The following is an 18,962-nucleotide window of genomic DNA, read 5'->3' on the forward strand; positions in this document are numbered from 1 at the left end:
ATGCGAGTGGGAGAGAAAGGCTTTTTATTTTTACTTTATGTGATTACATGCTTGTTATGAGCCCTATGATTAGGAAATAAAATATCTTTATCTTATCTTTATCTTTACTACACAGCTCCTTACAGAGGTCCCTGTCTCTATATACTACACAGCTCCTTTCAGAGGTCCCTGTCTCTATATACTACACAGCTCCTTACAGAGGTCCCTGTCTCTATATACTATGCAGCTCTTTACAGAGGTCCCTGTCTCTATATACTACACAGCTCCTTACAGAGGTCCCTGTCTCTATATACTACACAGCTCCTTACAGAGGTCCCTGTCTCTATATACTACACAGCTCCTTACAGAGGTCCCTGTCTCTATATACTACACAGCTCCTTACAGAGGTCCCTGTCTCTATATACTACCCAGCTCCTTACAGAGGTCTCTGTCTCTATATACTACACAGCTCCTTACAGAGGTCCCTTTCTCTATATACTACCCAGCTCCTTACAGAGGTCTCTGTCTCTATATACTACACAGCTCCTTACAGAGGTTCCTGTCTCTATATACTACACAGCTCCTTACAGAGGTCCCTGTCTCTATATACTACCCAGCTCCTTACAGAGGTCCCTGTCTCTATATACTACACAGCTCCTTACAGAGGTCCCTGTCTCTATATACTACGCAGCTCCTTACAGAGGTCCCTGTCTCTATATACTACGCAGCTCCTTACAGAGGTCCCTGTCTCTATATACTACACAGCTCCTTACAGAGGTCCCTGTCTCTATATACTACCCAGCTCCTTACAGAGGTCCCTGTCTCTATATACTACACAGCTCCTTACAGAGGTCCCTGTCTCTATATACTTCACAGCTCCTTACAGAGGTTCCTGTCTCTATATACTACACAGCTCCTTACAGAGGTCCCTGTCTCTATATACTACACAGCTCCTTACAGAGGTCCCTGTCTCTATATACTACACAGCTCCTTACAGAGGTCCCTGTCTCTATATACTACCCAGCTCCTTACAGAGGTCCCTGTCTCTATATACTACACAGCTCCTTACAGAGGTCCCTGTCTCTATATACTACACAGCTCCTTACAGAGGTCCCTGTCTCTATATACTTCACAGCTCCTTACAGAGGTCCCTGTCTCTATATACTACACAGCTCCTTACAGAGGTCCCTGTCTCTATATACTACACAGCTCCTTACAGAGGTCCCTGTCTCTATATACTTCACAGCTCCTTACAGAGGTTCCTGTCTCTATATACTACACAGCTCCTTACAGAGGTCCCTGTCTCTATATACTACACAGCTCCTTACAGAGGTCCCTGTCTCTATATACTACACAGCTCCTTACAGAGGTCCCTGTCTCTATATACTACACAGCTCCTTATAGAGGTCCCTGTCTCTATATACTACCCAGCTCCTTACAGAGGTCCCTGTCTCTATATACTACACAGCTCCTTACAGAGGTCCCTGTCTCTATATACTGTAAGGGACCTGGGGTAGGCTTCAATATAATTATATCATTTGGGTAAGTCTCTGTAAAGGTTGCAGCATTAACCAATTTTAAACGTGTATATGTGTCTGGATGGTCAGCCATTATGGACCAATTGTGCCTGCCTGTAACAGAGAAATATCTGCCCAGCCACAAGACAACTGTCCAAAACGTATAATCTTACTCTTATGAAGTTTAGTGTACCAACACAAAAATGATTAATGAACAGAAGGATCCATTCCTAGTCAGGAAAACCAGTCTTTGCTCATTTGGAAATTGTAAGTTGATTTACCATTTACTGGAGATTTCTATTTCACTAACAATAATGCATAATCCACAGGACTAAATATATTTATTAACACATAAATATAATAATATGATAAATACAGGAATAAGATATATTCTTCTAACATTGTTTATATAACTAAGTCACCCTTGACTAAGCCTGGTGAGGAAGCATGGATAAATCAGGGTAAGAAAAATCTATATTTAATATTGTGATGGCACATCCAAACTGGGACTGGAACATCTAAATACCAACAATTGGCACATCCATGTAACTAATTATGTCAGGCCGAAAGTAACAGTTTATCCTAGTAAAATCCTAATATATGGTCCCTTGTTAATTATCTATGGTTAGAAAGGTCGATGTGATGGGGAATAACTGCAGGATTACATTATTAACACACTGGGGTAACTGGACAAGGTAGGAACTGACAGCCGGTTTTTATCCTTATTTTCCATTTAAATTCTGTGGGTTGATGTGCTGAGTACAAAATGGTATTAAAATTACAATAAATATTCATACCTCTGCTGTGTTGTTATTTCTTTACGAAAATTATTACTGTTGTCACTTTTACAATTTGTAGTTACCCGCCACGGCAGCTATTCGCCATATTATGAAAGCGGCGCTCCTTATATAATAAATTTATATGTCACGTGACATGTATTAGCCAACCATAACAATCAAAACAAAAATGGTGGGACAAGTTGAGCCGGGCAATTGCCTAAACTTTCATGAATTTGGAGTTACTTAAGAGTTAACAGCTTGCCCGGGTGTGGCGCTTTATTAGCTATGACTTTAAGGAAAGCGGGACTATAGGTTAGAACGTCGTACATTACGTAAATTTTAATCGGGCAAGCAAAACATGGTTTGGGGTAAAGCGCTTTGATACAAAATTGGCGTAATCACATTGTAAACAGGCTTAGTGCAAAAATAACCCAAGGGCGACACATTCATATCATTTAGATACATTATTATAATAGGAAATTGTTAATTGAATTTCATGTTTCCACGTTTACTGATCTTGCAAAAATACTAAAATCTCAAAGAAATACATAGCAGACGAATTCCCAGACGTCTAGACGGTCATGTGACTTTGTTTACATGGCGATCGATTTCGATCAGCTGAGAATCAATTAAATTCTATTTTACTTCTTATCTAAAACATGTAAAGATAATTATACAAAAATAAAGCAGCAGTTAAACGTGGAAATGGTACGGCTTTTACTTTTATACGATTTAAAGCCCTGTGAAATTTATGAAAAGAAACAACAAACATGACTAACTTTGAACTTCTGAACAAGTTAACAAATTGTGAAATATTTCCATTGAAACTATTTCCTGGCTTGTAACAAGAAAAATCATTATATATCTTAACATAACAAAGGGCCTTAGCCAAACATTATCAACAAGAACTTGTAAATTGCAAAACATGAAAAATAAATGGAAATGTTGATTTCCAAAAATTAAAAAAATGTCAGGGGGGGTACACCCTGCACATTACACCCTCCCCACCTTAAAGTGGTGGAATTCTCCCGAATTCAATAAATATTACACTCGTTTCTTGTACAACACAACTCAATGCATACAGTATGATCAGCCAATGTTAAATAAAGAAAGATATTGCCATTTGTGTTGTCTGTCCATTCGACCTTAAATTGTTAACGTGTAGCAAGAATACCTATAGCAGAATACCTATTCAAAGCCTTGAGTTCACTCAGTATATCAGACCCAGCTGATATAATCTTACTCATATAACATATGCTAGGCTACTGTATGCATGATTCGTGCTGCACAAGAAATCCTTATACATACATATATCATAAATGCATTTCATATAACAACAAATTTCAATATCAAGTAAAATCTACCCCCCATTGTCACATTAATGAATTCATATTCAAGTGTTCATAATCTGTAATCTTCTATAACTGCAGAAACGGACGATGTTAGTTTTAGTTTAAAGTCCAAAATAATTGATATAATGTTCCCATATATGTAAATGTAATGTTCAGCAACTTTATATGAATCGAATTTAAACGTCCAAACGTAAGGGAATGCCAGCCTTATCCAAGGCATGGCAAATGTGGTCTGTAGATGTATCGCGACTAGCGCTTGCTTTCTCCAGCATGTCCAGCATGAAAGTAGTGGAAAGATCTGGCTTAATCCCATTGGTGGCTATCAATCTTAAATGTTCGTACAGATAAAAACGGTTCTTCATAACGGTCCTGGTGACATCTTTAATTTTGTTGTGAGGGGATGTTCCTGGCAAAGCTAACATATTATATTTGTCTAGGAGTCCTGCTCGACTAGGTACAGTAGGGTGATTGGAGACCTGCTCATATTGAAATGATATGAATTCCCAATTAAGTTTCTTGGTGTCTGGCGTCATTTCCTTCCAGCCCTGGGGAGGCCAGTCCTTGGTGAGAACTTCTCCAGGAAGTTTCACCTGAACCTCCCCAGTCCAGTCTCGCCGTGCTGGAGGAAACAAAGGCATTCCCCCAAGACGAAGCAAGGTAGTTGCACGTTCAACAGGTGTCCGTACATGTAGCTCTAAATTTGGAATATCTTGGGTTGTTATTGTCGCCAGCAACTGTTTTGGGGTGGGTATATATATTGGTCCAGGTTGAGAAGGCTTTTCTGGGGTGTATGGTATGGTGGACTTCTTGGGCTTCTTTGCTGGAGGAGGTAAAGGTGGCAGGGATCCGGTAGATATAGGAGAGAGAGCTGAAATACTGGTGTTAACGGCCGGCGTTGTAGGTGGTGTTGAGGGTTTATATGTTATAGCTGTCACTGGTGCAGAGGATGGTTTTTCTGGTCTCTTGCTGTCGGATGAGGAAATATTTTCAGAATTCTTTGCTGGAGGTGGTGAAGATGGCCTGGCTGGTGATAATGATCTGGTTGAAATGGGAGAGAGAGCTAAAGAAGTGATGGTTACGACCGGCGTTGTTGGTGGTGTTGATTTCCTTGGGCTTGATGTTACTTGTGTAGAGGATGGTTTTTCAGGTTTCTTAGTTACAGATGATGATGATTTCTTTGTGGACTTCTTTGCCGAAATGGTGGATTTAACGATGTTTTTCTTTTTACTGATTAATGGAGTTTTAGATGGAGGATCGAAAAGTTCTGTTGTAGGGACTGCATAAAAATCGGTTTCCAAACGGTGAATACTCTTGATATACTTCTCTGGCAGTCCTAATAATTTTACGGCCAGCGTTACTCTGTCGCTAAAAGTTTTGCCAAGGAGCTTGTGCTTCCGTCCAGCGGATTGTCTTCCTCCCTGCGGAATGGCCAGCATTCTTCTTGTCAATGCAGACACATACTTGACATCTGCCAGTAATGTGTCTGCAATGGCAAATCTGTAGGTCTCTCTCTTAAAGACGGCTTCCACCATGATACTTTGTGGCACCAGTGCCACATAAGTTATGCGCCAGGCCTCAGGTCTTGTAATCTCCATATCAATAGAAGAGGATGAGGCCGCCCGTGTCTCATCCCCAGAATAGACTGGCTGAAATAGTTCCTCTCCTGGAGGCCCATCAAACTTAGTGCCCTCCTTCCATCCTTGCTCCCACTCCTCTGGGGTCCTGTAGGTGTCTTTCGACTTCTTCAGCCATGCCTGCATGGCTTTCTTCAGATCTCTGGCTGAGGGTGAGTAGAAAGCTGTTGGCCTAACTACCTTCCTGTAGCATGCCGGATGTACAGCAAGGTAGTAGGCATTCCCTTCTGATAATACGTCGGGCCTCATGTCCTGCATGGCTGGTTTATGGAATCTGTTGCAATGGTCTTTTAATTCCCATACTCTCTTGTACTTTGTAGGTCTGTCCAAACAAAAGGGGCACACCACCTCCATCTTGGAATGAACACTGCTAGCCAAATGAGATTTAAGTTGTTTTGTGGTATCGAACTTCTCAGGACATATCCAGCATTCTTTTTCCATCTCTGAAAACAGAACATCTTTGTAAGTGGGCTGTCACATTTGATATATATTGTATATTGCATATCTTGTATATAGAAAATTATTATTAATTTATTCAACATTGTTCTTTATATTTGTTTTGTAGGTATGAAGATTATTTATTGGTGCTGTAGCTGAAAGATCAGGTTACTCCAGTCTTGTATCCTTGAAACACTTTAGAGATGCACAGCAAAACTTTTTACTCTGGACAGGTGACCATAATGTATACATGTAATACATGGACAGTGCGTAATGGACGATATATACACATTAACTCTATATATTATAGTATGACAGTACTCAGCACATGAACACTAATTTATTAAATTATTTGGTTAATTATAGGAATCCCCAGTCTTGACAGGACACTGACCACATCATCTTAATTCTTAACAAGCAGGTGAATTATTCTATACATGGTTAAACAGCCTTGACACAATTTTTAATTTCCAATACCAAATTCAGTTGACGTATCAGTACAAGTCCTTTGCCCGCAAAGGACGTGGCTCACCACTGTGAAACCACAGAGCGACTACCAATTTCATGGATGGCCAGTCCAGTCCCTTGTAGTCCTTTCCAGTTGACGGATCCGCCTCTCGACAATGCGTCCATCACCAAGATTGTTAAAATAACACACATGTTATATAAAAACATCAATGCGTCCATTGAAGAACCAAAAATAAAAACTGAATACGTCCACACCTGGTTGGTCTAACTTCCCTTTTTACACCTCATCATAGGCATGAAATTTACAAGGCACTAAATCATGAGTAACAATAAAATAAATTCAACAATTTATTTAATATATTATCACAACAGTCAAATATTCACAATATATTACATCTTCATTTCATAAAATAATTCACCGACTCATTTGATATGTTGAAGTTTCTTCATCCATACAGGCAGCTTTTGTCCCTCATAGGACATTAGTCTATTTACATGGTAGGCCTTTGCCATCTGCTTAGCAGTCTTTTTGACAATATAAGTTGTGTCATCCATACATTTAGTAATAATGTATGGTCCTTTCCATTTAGCACTTAATTTTGAACATACTCCAATTTTCCGGGTTGGGTCATTCAGCCACACTAGTTGTCCTACTTTAAACATCCTTTTCTTGGATTTTACGTCATAATATTTCTTTTGATACTGGACCTTATTTTTCAAATTCTTACGGGCTAATTCATGAACTGTTTGCAATCTATTTTGCAGGTCTATAACAAAGTCTTCTTTGCATGTAGCATAATCTTGGGCTGGGGAAGGCATTGGAATAATGGCTTGTAGTGGAAGAGTTACTTCCCTTCCAAAGGTTAGGAAATTGGGTGTAAATCCAGTGGTTGAATGAACTGATGATCTGTAGGCAAGTAAAACTTGAGGCAAATATTCATCCCAAACAGCTTGGTCCTTTGCACAGTACATACTCAACATATTGGTTAAAGTACGGTTAAACCTTTCAACACAGCCATTAGACTGTGGATGAAATGATGTTGATCTGGTTTTGTCAATGCATAACAATTCGCACATTCCCTTGAAAATTTTTGACTCAAAATTTGCTCCTTGATCTGTATGGATCTGCAAGGGGGTACCAAATTTACAAACGAATTCATTCACAAAAATCTTAGCCACTGTAGTTGCTTCTTGATCTGGAATTCCATAAGCATCTGTCCATTTAGAAAAACAATCTGTCAAAACCAGACAATATCTGTTACCTTGTCGTGTCTTTGGTAAGGGTCCCAAGATGTCAATTGCAATCCTTTCCATTGGGGCACCAACATTATAATTCCCCAATGGAGCTCTTGAACTTTGTTTTAATACGGGTTTTCTTGAAGCACAACTATCACACTTCCTTATATAATCTTGTATACAGACTTTCATTCGGGGCCAATAAAAGTGCTGTTTAATCTTTTCCATGGTTTTCTCTACACCTAGGTGTCCAGCAGAGGGTATATCATGATTATATTTTAAAACAGTATCTCTGTAAGCCTCAGGTACTACCAGTCTCCAGTGAATTTGTTCCAAATTATCAATCCAATTTACATATAAAACTCCATTGCAAATTTCAAACCTGTCCCACATGTTCCATAAGGTTTTTAAATCTGATGACTCATCAGACAGTGAGTTCCATTCTGGTTTGATCTCTTTATCTTCAAATTTGATAAATAACTGACCTATAATTTTATCCTGTAACTGTTGTTGCCTGATAGTATTTACATCCCACCCTAAAAGTACAAACTGGTTCCTTGTTGGACTGGTGTCTGCTTTACTACGGGTAACTGTTCTAACTGATAATTGTTCTTTTTCTTCAGAGTCTTCATCACAGCTGTCGTGGGCATTGTTAACACTCTCTTGTCTTGAACATGAAGCACACGGATTTCTGGAAAGTGCGTCTGCATTTCTGTGTTTTAGACCAGGCCGGTGTACAACTGTAAGATCATATGTTCCAAGTTCTTGTAACCACCTTGCAACTTGGCCAGTTGGTGCTTTTAAGTTCCTCATCCAGCTCACAGCAGAATTATCAGTCCTTATTAAAATGGGTTGTCCATAGAGATAGGAATGGAAGTGGCGAAGGGCACAAACAACAGCCAATAATTCTTTGCGAGTGACACAGTAGCTCTGCTCAGGTTTGGTCATGGCTTTGCTCATGTAGGCAATAACTCTTTCTTGTCCTTCCTGCTCTTGAGAAAGTACTGCTCCTAATGCCTTATCACTAGCATCAGTGTCAAGTATAAATTTAGATCCAATTATAGGATATCCTAGGATTGGGGGTGAGGTTAAAACTTCTTTAAGCCTAGTGAAAGCTTCTTCACAGATATCCGTCCAGTTAAAAGCAGCATATTTTTCACAAAGTTTATGTAAGGGTCTGGCTATTTCAGCAAATTTGGAAACAAATCTTCTGTAGTAGGAACATAGTCCTAGGAAACTGCGCATTTGTTTCTGGTTCTTAGGCCTGGGCCATTTTTGGACAGCTTCTGTTTTCTCTGGATCTGTCTGAATACCATTTTCAGAGACAATGTGACCTAAAAACTTGACCTTTTTCTGAAAAAATATACATTTTGAGGGTTTCAGCTTCAATCCTGCATCCAATAATCTTTGGAACACATGTTCAAGTCTTTCGATTGATTCTTGTACTGTAGAGGCCGGGACAATAATATCATCTAGATATAATAAACATTCCTCCCACTGTAACCCACGTAATACACTCTCCATTAATCTCTGAAAACTGTTGGGGGCATTTGCTAACCCAAATGGCATTACAATAAATTGGTATAATCCTTGGCTAGTTGCAAAGGCTGTCTTTTCTTTATCAGATTCTTTCATCTCCAGCTGCCAAAATCCACTATTTAAATCCATACATCCGTAAAAACTGGCTGTGGAAAGAGCATCCAGGCAGTCATCTATTCTTGGAATCGGGTAGGCTATTTTTTCCGTCATTAGACCGTTTACGCCACGAAAATCTACACAGAATCGAGTTCCGCCTTGGCCTCCTTTCTTGGCAATTAAAACAACAGGTGAAGACCAGCTACTGGTGGAGGGTTCTATTACTCCTAACTTCAGCATTCTTTGGATCTCATCTTTTTCAATCTGCCTCTTGCCAAAAGGAAGTCTTCTTGGTGGCTGTCTAATTGGTACTGCATTTCCCGTATTTATTTCATGTTGGATTAAATTGGTCCGTCCTATGTCATCTGAAGATTTTGAGAATACATTTTTGTATCTTTTAAGTAGGTTAGCAAAATCTGTACTTTCGTTTTCATTCAAATGTATGCAACTTCTTTCCCATAATTCCTTCAAATATTCTGGTAAATTAGATTCTCCTGGATTTTCATCTAGAGAAACCTCTGTACAACAAACAGCAGTACTGTTCTTCTCATAATATGATTCACAGTCTCCTAACTTCATTTTTGGATATATCTTTACATCTGTATCATTAAAATTATGCAAATTAACAACTTTGTTTTCAGTAGAACTTTGTAGAATGGCAGGCAAAATGGCTATATTTTTCTCGTCAAACAGTCGTACAGATGGTTCAATCATGCAGCTCTCACTCAATTTTTCACAGAAAGGGATATCCACTGGTATAAACATTCTTGAATTGGCAGGTATGGTGGTTTCTTCTTTGACTTCTACCCGGCACACCATCTGGGTTTCTCCAGCAACCCAACATTGAATGTCTGTTAAACTGGTCTGTAACACCATACGCTGATAATCAATTTTGTTGACATAATGTAACAGGAAGTCTTGTCCAATGATGGCATCTGGACTGATATCACACACTATGATAGTTTGGGGAAATTGTTTACCATTAAAATTCAGGTTCATTATGCTCTGACCATAAGCTATAATAGTATTTCCATTTACATCCTTTATATTTAATCTTGAAGGTTCTAAATTTGGCTTGTTTCTTTCTAAAATTTGGTCAAACATTTTGCAAGCTAACAGTGTAGTAGTAGAGCCAGTGTCTACTAGAAATTCAACATGAAGTCCACCAACCTCCCCAACGGCATAAAATCCGTTATCAAATTTCCCACAAGTTTTCCCTAATTGCCCAATTCTTTTATTATAATTATCATTTATTTCATAATTTTCTTTTCTAGGCCCATTAGATGAGTTGTCCGTCGAAATAGGGCCCTCTACTTTGACGGGTTGTAGTTTTCCTGCTGCTTTCCAGTGTTATTGGATCCATAGTATGGTCTTGATTGGTTGGTTGCGTAACTCATTACTTTCTTCAGCATTGGACAGTCTTTGATGATATGCCTGGGTGATTCACAAATAAAACATTTGCGTTCAAACTTCCCTTGGGATGGTGCATTTGATTTATACATGGTCTGGGGGGTAGCTGTAGGGGTGTTATAACTGGTCTGTTCAAGCTTTGCCACTCTGGTATTTAGCTGGTCAAAACTGTAGTCTTGGTCATCATCTGCAGAAATTTGTCTTACAGCTGTTTTCTTCTTCTCTGTAACTGGTGGTTCTCCTAAAATAGCCTCATATCTTTCTATTACTTGGACTGCATCAGATATAGTTGCACATTCTTTGTCAATACATCTACATTTCATTTCCAGTGACACGGATTTGTACAGTTGGTTAAGGGCAAGAGCTTCCTGGGCACGGGGGTCAAGGTTGGTATAAGCTTTTTGGGAAAGTTGTCTCAATTCATCTCCTAGCATGGCAATGGATTCACATGGCAAACGTTTTCTGGATTCAAACCTTGAGAGCCATCTACTCTGTTGTCTGGTACATCCAAATCTTTGCTGCAATTTTGATACAAGTATATCATAATTTCTTCTCTCTGCAATAGTCAGGCTTATGTAAAAAGTACGGGCTGGACCACGTAAACTAGCTGCCAAAGTTAAACATTTGTCTTTCTCAGACAATCCTCCCAACTCCACACAGTCTTCAAAATGAGAATAGTACTCATCCCAATCACTACTTCCACTATACGAATCTGGTTTGATATAAAAACTCCGATTATTTCCCTTGGGCCTACTGATTGTATCACCATTTTCAAAAGCTCTGCTATATCTTCTCTCTTCTTCATATTCATGGTCATCATGTTCGTTTTGGTCATCTCCTTGGCCAAATTCTGGTGGGGGTGCATGAAACTGGATTTCTGGGTCGGGACTGTCAGCCATATCTTTACAAAAATACGATTTTCAATAAAAACATCACGAAAAGAATCAACAATAACATATTTACACATTTTAAAAGTTGTGGCGGGTGGTTACCATCACATCGAACTATGTAACATCTAGGTTCGTATCTCTGGATTGCTTTGGAAAAATTAAAGCAATCCCACTTCTGACACCATTGTAAGGGACCTGGGGTAGGCTTCAATATAATTATATCATTTGGGTAAGTCTCTGTAAAGGTTGCAGCATTAACCAATTTTAAACGTGTATATGTGTCTGGATGGTCAGCCATTATGGACCAATTGTGCCTGCCTGTAACAGAGAAATATCTGCCCAGCCACAAGACAACTGTCCAAAACGTATAATCTTACTCTTATGAAGTTTAGTGTACCAACACAAAAATGATTAATGAACAGAAGGATCCATTCCTAGTCAGGAAAACCAGTCTTTGCTCATTTGGAAATTGTAAGTTGATTTACCATTTACTGGAGATTTCTATTTCACTAACAATAATGCATAATCCACAGGACTAAATATATTTATTAACACATAAATATAATAATATGATAAATACAGGAATAAGATATATTCTTCTAACATTGTTTATATAACTAAGTCACCCTTGACTAAGCCTGGTGAGGAAGCATGGATAAATCAGGGTAAGAAAAATCTATATTTAATATTGTGATGGCACATCCAAACTGGGACTGGAACATCTAAATACCAACAATTGGCACATCCATGTAACTAATTATGTCAGGCCGAAAGTAACAGTTTATCCTAGTAAAATCCTAATATATGGTCCCTTGTTAATTATCTATGGTTAGAAAGGTCGATGTGATGGGGAATAACTGCAGGATTACATTATTAACACACTGGGGTAACTGGACAAGGTAGGAACTGACAGCCGGTTTTTATCCTTATTTTCCATTTAAATTCTGTGGGTTGATGTGCTGAGTACAAAATGGTATTAAAATTACAATAAATATTCATACCTCTGCTGTGTTGTTATTTCTTTACGAAAATTATTACTGTTGTCACTTTTACAATTTGTAGTTACCCGCCACGGCAGCTATTCGCCATATTATGAAAGCGGCGCTCCTTATATAATAAATTTATATGTCACGTGACATGTATTAGCCAACCATAACAATCAAAACAAAAATGGTGGGACAAGTTGAGCCGGGCAATTGCCTAAACTTTCATGAATTTGGAGTTACTTAAGAGTTAACAGCTTGCCCGGGTGTGGCGCTTTATTAGCTATGACTTTAAGGAAAGCGGGACTATAGGTTAGAACGTCGTACATTACGTAAATTTTAATCGGGCAAGCAAAACATGGTTTGGGGTAAAGCGCTTTGATACAAAATTGGCGTAATCACATTGTAAACAGGCTTAGTGCAAAAATAACCCAAGGGCGACACATTCATATCATTTAGATACATTATTATAATAGGAAATTGTTAATTGAATTTCATGTTTCCACGTTTACTGATCTTGCAAAAATACTAAAATCTCAAAGAAATACATAGCAGACGAATTCCCAGACGTCTAGACGGTCATGTGACTTTGTTTACATGGCGATCGATTTCGATCAGCTGAGAATCAATTAAATTCTATTTTACTTCTTATCTAAAACATGTAAAGATAATTATACAAAAATAAAGCAGCAGTTAAACGTGGAAATGGTACGGCTTTTACTTTTATACGATTTAAAGCCCTGTGAAATTTATGAAAAGAAACAACAAACATGACTAACTTTGAACTTCTGAACAAGTTAACAAATTGTGAAATATTTCCATTGAAACTATTTCCTGGCTTGTAACAAGAAAAATCATTATATATCTTAACATAACAAAGGGCCTTAGCCAAACATTATCAACAAGAACTTGTAAATTGCAAAACATGAAAAATAAATGGAAATGTTGATTTCCAAAAATTAAAAAAATGTCAGGGGGGGTACACCCTGCACATTACAATACTACACAGCTCCTTATAGAGGTCCCTGTCTCTATATACTACCCAGCTCCTTACAGAGGTCCCTGTCTCTATATACTACACAGCTCCTTATAGAGGTCCCTGTCTCTATATACTACCCAGCTCCTTACAGAGGTCCCTGTCTCTATATACTATGCAGCTCCTTACAGAGGTCCCTGTCTCTATATACTACCCAGCTCCTTACAGAGGTCCCTGTCTCTATATACTACACAGCTCCTTACAGAGGTCCCTGTCTCTATATACTACACAGCTCCTTACAGAGGTCCCTCTCTTTATCGAATGACTGATCACAATATCAGCTGTTATTTACCAGAAGAAAAAAAAAACAACTAACAAGCTATTATTTGAACTTGGAATTATTATTAATTATGGAATTTGCATAATTTCTTGAGCTTGAAATTTTTAATGAATTCCATGTTTATTCTGTATAATAATGTTCTGTGCCGTGCACAAAACTTTCTATTACAAATAAGATAGTATATTTTTAATAGAATGCACTGTGCCGCGCACAATACTATCTATACAAAATACATTGTGTGGAAAGTGTTATGCACTGCTCAAAACATTATGATACCAAATAAACATGGAATTTATCAAAAATTTCAAAAACTCAAGAAATTATGCAAATTCCATAATTTAAAATAATTCCAATTTCAAATAATAGCTTGTTCACTTCCAAAACCTGTTATTGCACTGTAAGACCAAAGAATGGAAAACTACTCATGTCTATCAAATGAGAGATTGAATTTGATCTTCTCTTGTTAAACATTTTTATGAAAGTTTTCAAACCATATATTCTCGCTGATCATAAATGTAAGTCAAGCCTTCACATTTATTTAAACCCGCCACATTCTTTAAGTGTCTGCTCAAAGTCAGAGACCTGTAGTTCAGTGTTTGTTGTTGGTTCATGTCTGTCATATTTTTAAATAAATTGTTATGTTACAAACTAGGCGGTTAATTTTCCATAATTCATTATTTGATATTTTTCATGTAATGCTGACTATAGGTTTTCTCATTGTTGAAGGCCACATGGTTGCCTATAATTGCTTTAATCCACTTCATTTGAACTATGGTGGATAGTTGTTTCATTTGCAATCACACCACATCTCGTTGTTTTTATAAAAGAAATGTTTTTTGAAAAGAATAGCCCCCCAAAATAGCGATATAAAAACAAATTCACCAAATAAATCACAATTCTTATTTAGCAATACAACTACTTAAGTAATATCAATACACCAGCTGATCAGGTTGAAATGAGGGAGACAGATTTGAGATAGGAACTTGCAATTCTAATACTACTGACTTGCTGCTGTTTTCCTGTAGAAGTTGCCATATAAAACATTTTACCATCTGATCAGTTTAGGGGAATTATACAAACTGTGATTCAGTAAAACATGTTTCTGATTACAAAGACATGACAACAATACTCATTTCTTATTTTAACAGCCATTGATGTTTCAGAAAAGTAAAAAGTTTGAAAGTTGACTGCCTTGACAAATTTTTTTCTCAAAATACATTGTAGCATTTCAAATGTTTTTGAAGATGTATTTTCTGAACATGCTGTGCAAAGGGAGACAACTTAATTTCATTAGTAGATATTTTATATGTGTCAAATATGTAGATTGAAATAAACAATTAATTTCCCCATAGGCGACAATGGTAGCCTTTTTCGAGATTTTGATTTTGATTTTTTTAACGAAACCTTGCTAGAATCAAAGAAAAGTTATTAGGACAGTATTTTTTGGTCCCAAAAATATAGGTTCGCGTTGCTTTTCTTAGCGTATTTTGTACTTATCTCCCATGCCTATCAATTTTGCCCTTAAAAATATGTGTCTTGTCCTAGCGTTGAAAAGTCATCTCAGTGCCATTAGGGCTACAGAATAATTTTTATTTTGCCTTTTGTATAACACAGAGTGCACAAAGTCTCTAAAAATAAAAAATAACGGGCACACAATTTGACCAATCAGGATTAGCCATACTCTTAATTCTGAATACCATGGCTGCGCCCTTAAAATCTAATGGTGTATTGTAACCTATATGTATAGCCGACCATGTGAAGGTCGTTAAAAACCCCATTCTCATTATGTGTCCAAAAAATTAAGATGTAAACTTATTTGATTTAACATTAATATAATTAGCATAACCGAAAATCCTTTTCTAAAAATATACTGAACATTTTGCTCTATGAAATTAAAAAAAAATGGATTTTTTTGCTCATTTTGCAGAAAAGACATTGTGATCTGTGTTGTAAACTGTTATATTTTCATTTTCAGACTGGAATTTGATATTGAATATTTTCTGTTTTTTCATTCCAGAATCCAGATAATGAGACTTTTGAAGTACCATAAAATCATTTAAATTTTTCAGAATTTGCTTGGCATTAGTTTCAATCAATTAAAAAAAATAACTTTATTTTTTTGTATATTAAACCAGTTGTTTTTTCTTACTTTCAGACAATGTATGGGATTGGTTCCAACGAAAAGAAGTCTGTCACTGGCTGATGAAGTCACTGCAACATCATTCTGTAGGTTAGTCAAATTACCCAGAGAGAAATCAATCTACAAAATTTGTTTGAAAACATTTTCAAAAAACCAAGAACAATTGTATATCATTTGTTAAGAGACTGTTTGTTCCTTTTGCAAAAATGAATACACACAACAAATTTCTGAATTTACATAAACCAAATGTAAAAAAAACTCCGACATTACGGTATATTAATAGTTGCTGTGATAAAAAAAAAAATCATTTATTTAAAGGACAACAGAATCCACTGGACCACACATTTAGAACATGGTCTGAATTGGCATTTGAATCTACCTAACCTACTAGGGACAATGGTATACCAAACATGCAGCAAACTATTTAAATCAATTGAGAATGTCTAAAGATAGAAGAAGTTGATATCAAAGGGGGAAATACATACCATAATTCAAAGAAAAACAGACAATGCAATGTCCAAAAACAAGGACGTATATTGTTAGTTATACATCCTAGTGTTAGTTATACGTCCTTGCCAAAAAGAAAAAGAAAACAATGATCATTCAAACAACACTGCAAAGTCATCAACAAAGTTTTGACAACAATTATTGTTGTATGATATCAGAGGAGTCTAATTAAGTTTATTTCAGGCAGAAATTTTTTATTTTTTTTTTAACTGGGAAACACTGTATTTTATTTCAACCAATGTAATAATATCAATTACTGATATTCATACATTTATATTTTCTACAGTTTACTGATAAAATGAAGATTTTAATTAAAGATAGACCATTGTATTTTTCAGGCGACGTCTTCCTGTTGTTATGGTTAGAAATCACATGTCAGAAAACTTGAAGACAGCAACAACTTTTATTGAACAAGGACGTATCTTTTTAACCGGATTTTTGTGACAAAAATGTCGGTTATTGATTTGGGGATGTACGGCTGGCGGGCGGGCGGCAATCAAATGTTGTCCGTGCATTAACTCATGAACCGTTCAACCAAAGCTTTTAAAATTTTAATATGTTGTTACTGACAACTAAATGAAGGTCAAGTTCAATAATGGCAATTTTGACTTTTACCGTTCAGGAGTTATGGTTCTTGAAAGATTGAAAAATGGAGTTTCCAGTCGTGTCCGTGCATTTACGCATGAACTGTTCTACCAAAGCTTCCCAAATTTTAATATGGTGTTACTGATGACAAAATGGAGGTCAAGTTCAATAATGACGATTTTGACTTTTACGGTTCAGGAGTAATGGTTCTGGAAAGATTGAAAAATGGAGTTTCCAGTCGTGTCGTGCATTTACGCATGAACTGTTCTTCCAAAGCTTCCCAAATTTTAATATGTTGTTACTGATGACAAAATGGAGGTCAAGTTCAATAATGACAATTTTGACTTTTATGGTTCAGGAGTTATGGTTCTTGAAAGATTGAAAAATGGAGTTTCCAGTCGTGTCCGTGCATTTATGCATGAACTGTTCCTCCAAAGCTTCCCAAATTTTAATATATTGTTACTGATGACAAAATGGAGGTCAAGTTCAATAATGACGATTTTGACTTTTACCGTTCAGGAGTTATGGTTCTTGAAAGATTGAAAAATGGTGTTTCCAGTCGTGTCCGTTCATTTTCTCGTAAACCATTCAACCAAAGCTTTTGAAATTTTTATATGTTGTTACTGATGACAAAATAGAGGTCAAGTTCAATAATGGCGATTTTGACTTTTACCATTCAGGAGTTATGGTTCTTGAAAGATCGTAAAATGGTGTTTCCATTCACGTTGTTGCATCTACTAATTGAACCATTCAATCTAAGCTTTTCAAATTTTAATATGTTGATACTGACTACAAAATGGAGGTCAAATTTGATATTGACGATTTTCACTTTCAGCATTCATCAGTTATGGTTCTTGTGATATTGCCAGGACACAAATAAATGTTAATAAATCCGGTTTGCTGTCGTTGTGACAGCCTCTTGTTTTTCTATCAAGAGTCATGTGTAAAAACAACAGAACTTTAGTAAATGGGCAACATTCAATGTTGCAAAAAGTTAGATTGAATGAAATCCTTATAAAAGTTCCATGTAAATGTACATAAGTAAATATGGTGGTTTATCAAAAATATTGCACTGCAAAACAGGTGTCAACTGTTTGGTTTAAAAACAAATTGAACTTAAATGCTTTAAGTTATTATCCCCAAAACATGTTACATGTTTTTTCCTTTTTAAGAATAATGAACAGTTAAAGGAGTAGGTCCGTAAGGGCCGATTTTGGCCTCAAATTTCAGGTTCATCTAACGAAAGTTTTTGGACACTTTTTAAACACTTAAGTGCCTATTTCAATTGATTCGATTAGTTTATGTGAAAGATTTTAACTGTTTTAGTCATTAAAAACGCTCTGATTCAAGCTTAAATATTAAAAAATCTATCAAATATGCCAAAAAACGTCACTTTTCGGATGGTTTTTGTCAAAAATGAAAGTGGACGCAACCGTGTTCATCCTCAACCTTTATATATGTTTTGTATTATCATCAAATACAACTTACATTTCAGTATTATGAATGAACACGAATGTGGCCACTTTTATTTTAGACGGAAACCATCTAAAAATTAACCAAAATGCTAAAATTTTGAAGATTTCAGTAATTTAGCATGACTTAATGATGCTAGAACGCGATATTTGTGCATTGTATTGTCAAAAACAGCTCATATTTATGTAGCAGAAGCATTTTACTTTCCAAAATGTAGCTTAAAGATTACATTTTCACAATTTTCTAAAACTGCTATATTTTGGGGCCAAAAAGGGGTCTTACTGAACCTACTCCTTTGTGCAAAAACAATAACACAGTAATATTATATATATATATACTGTCACTGCTTTTGAGTAAATTTTTATTAGAAGAGAAATAACATAAGATTTCACAGAAAATATATGGATGCCAAAATTATTCTTTTCCTAAAAAAATAAATAAAAAAATTCTTCTTTGAAACAATCCACCATTCCCAACCCATCACTTTTAAATTACTTAATTAAACCCAACAGATTTTTTACCAAAAATTCAATTTCAGACAAATATTAACTTTTGTTTGTTTTTTTTACTGTAAAACTGGTCTCAATCTGAGAATAATGAGGAAAATATGGGAAGGAAGA

General features: G+C 36.5%; 1 protein-coding gene across 1 annotated transcript in view; it reads left to right on the forward strand.

The window, feature by feature from the left end:
* Window positions 1-18,962, forward strand: part of LOC139512700 (U3 small nucleolar ribonucleoprotein protein IMP3-like) — a 49,890-nt gene that overhangs the window by 28,608 nt on the left and 2,320 nt on the right. Inside the window, exons 3-4 of the mRNA XM_071300560.1 lie at window positions 15,793-15,867; window positions 16,623-16,702. Coding sequence (XP_071156661.1) covers window positions 15,793-15,867; window positions 16,623-16,702 — 155 coding nt within the window. The remainder of the gene's footprint in view (window positions 1-15,792; window positions 15,868-16,622; window positions 16,703-18,962) is intronic.

The sequence above is a fragment of the Mytilus edulis genome, chromosome 2 (genome assembly GCF_963676685.1).
Source record: "Mytilus edulis chromosome 2, xbMytEdul2.2, whole genome shotgun sequence".
Classification (NCBI taxonomy): Eukaryota; Metazoa; Mollusca; class Bivalvia; order Mytilida; family Mytilidae; genus Mytilus; species Mytilus edulis.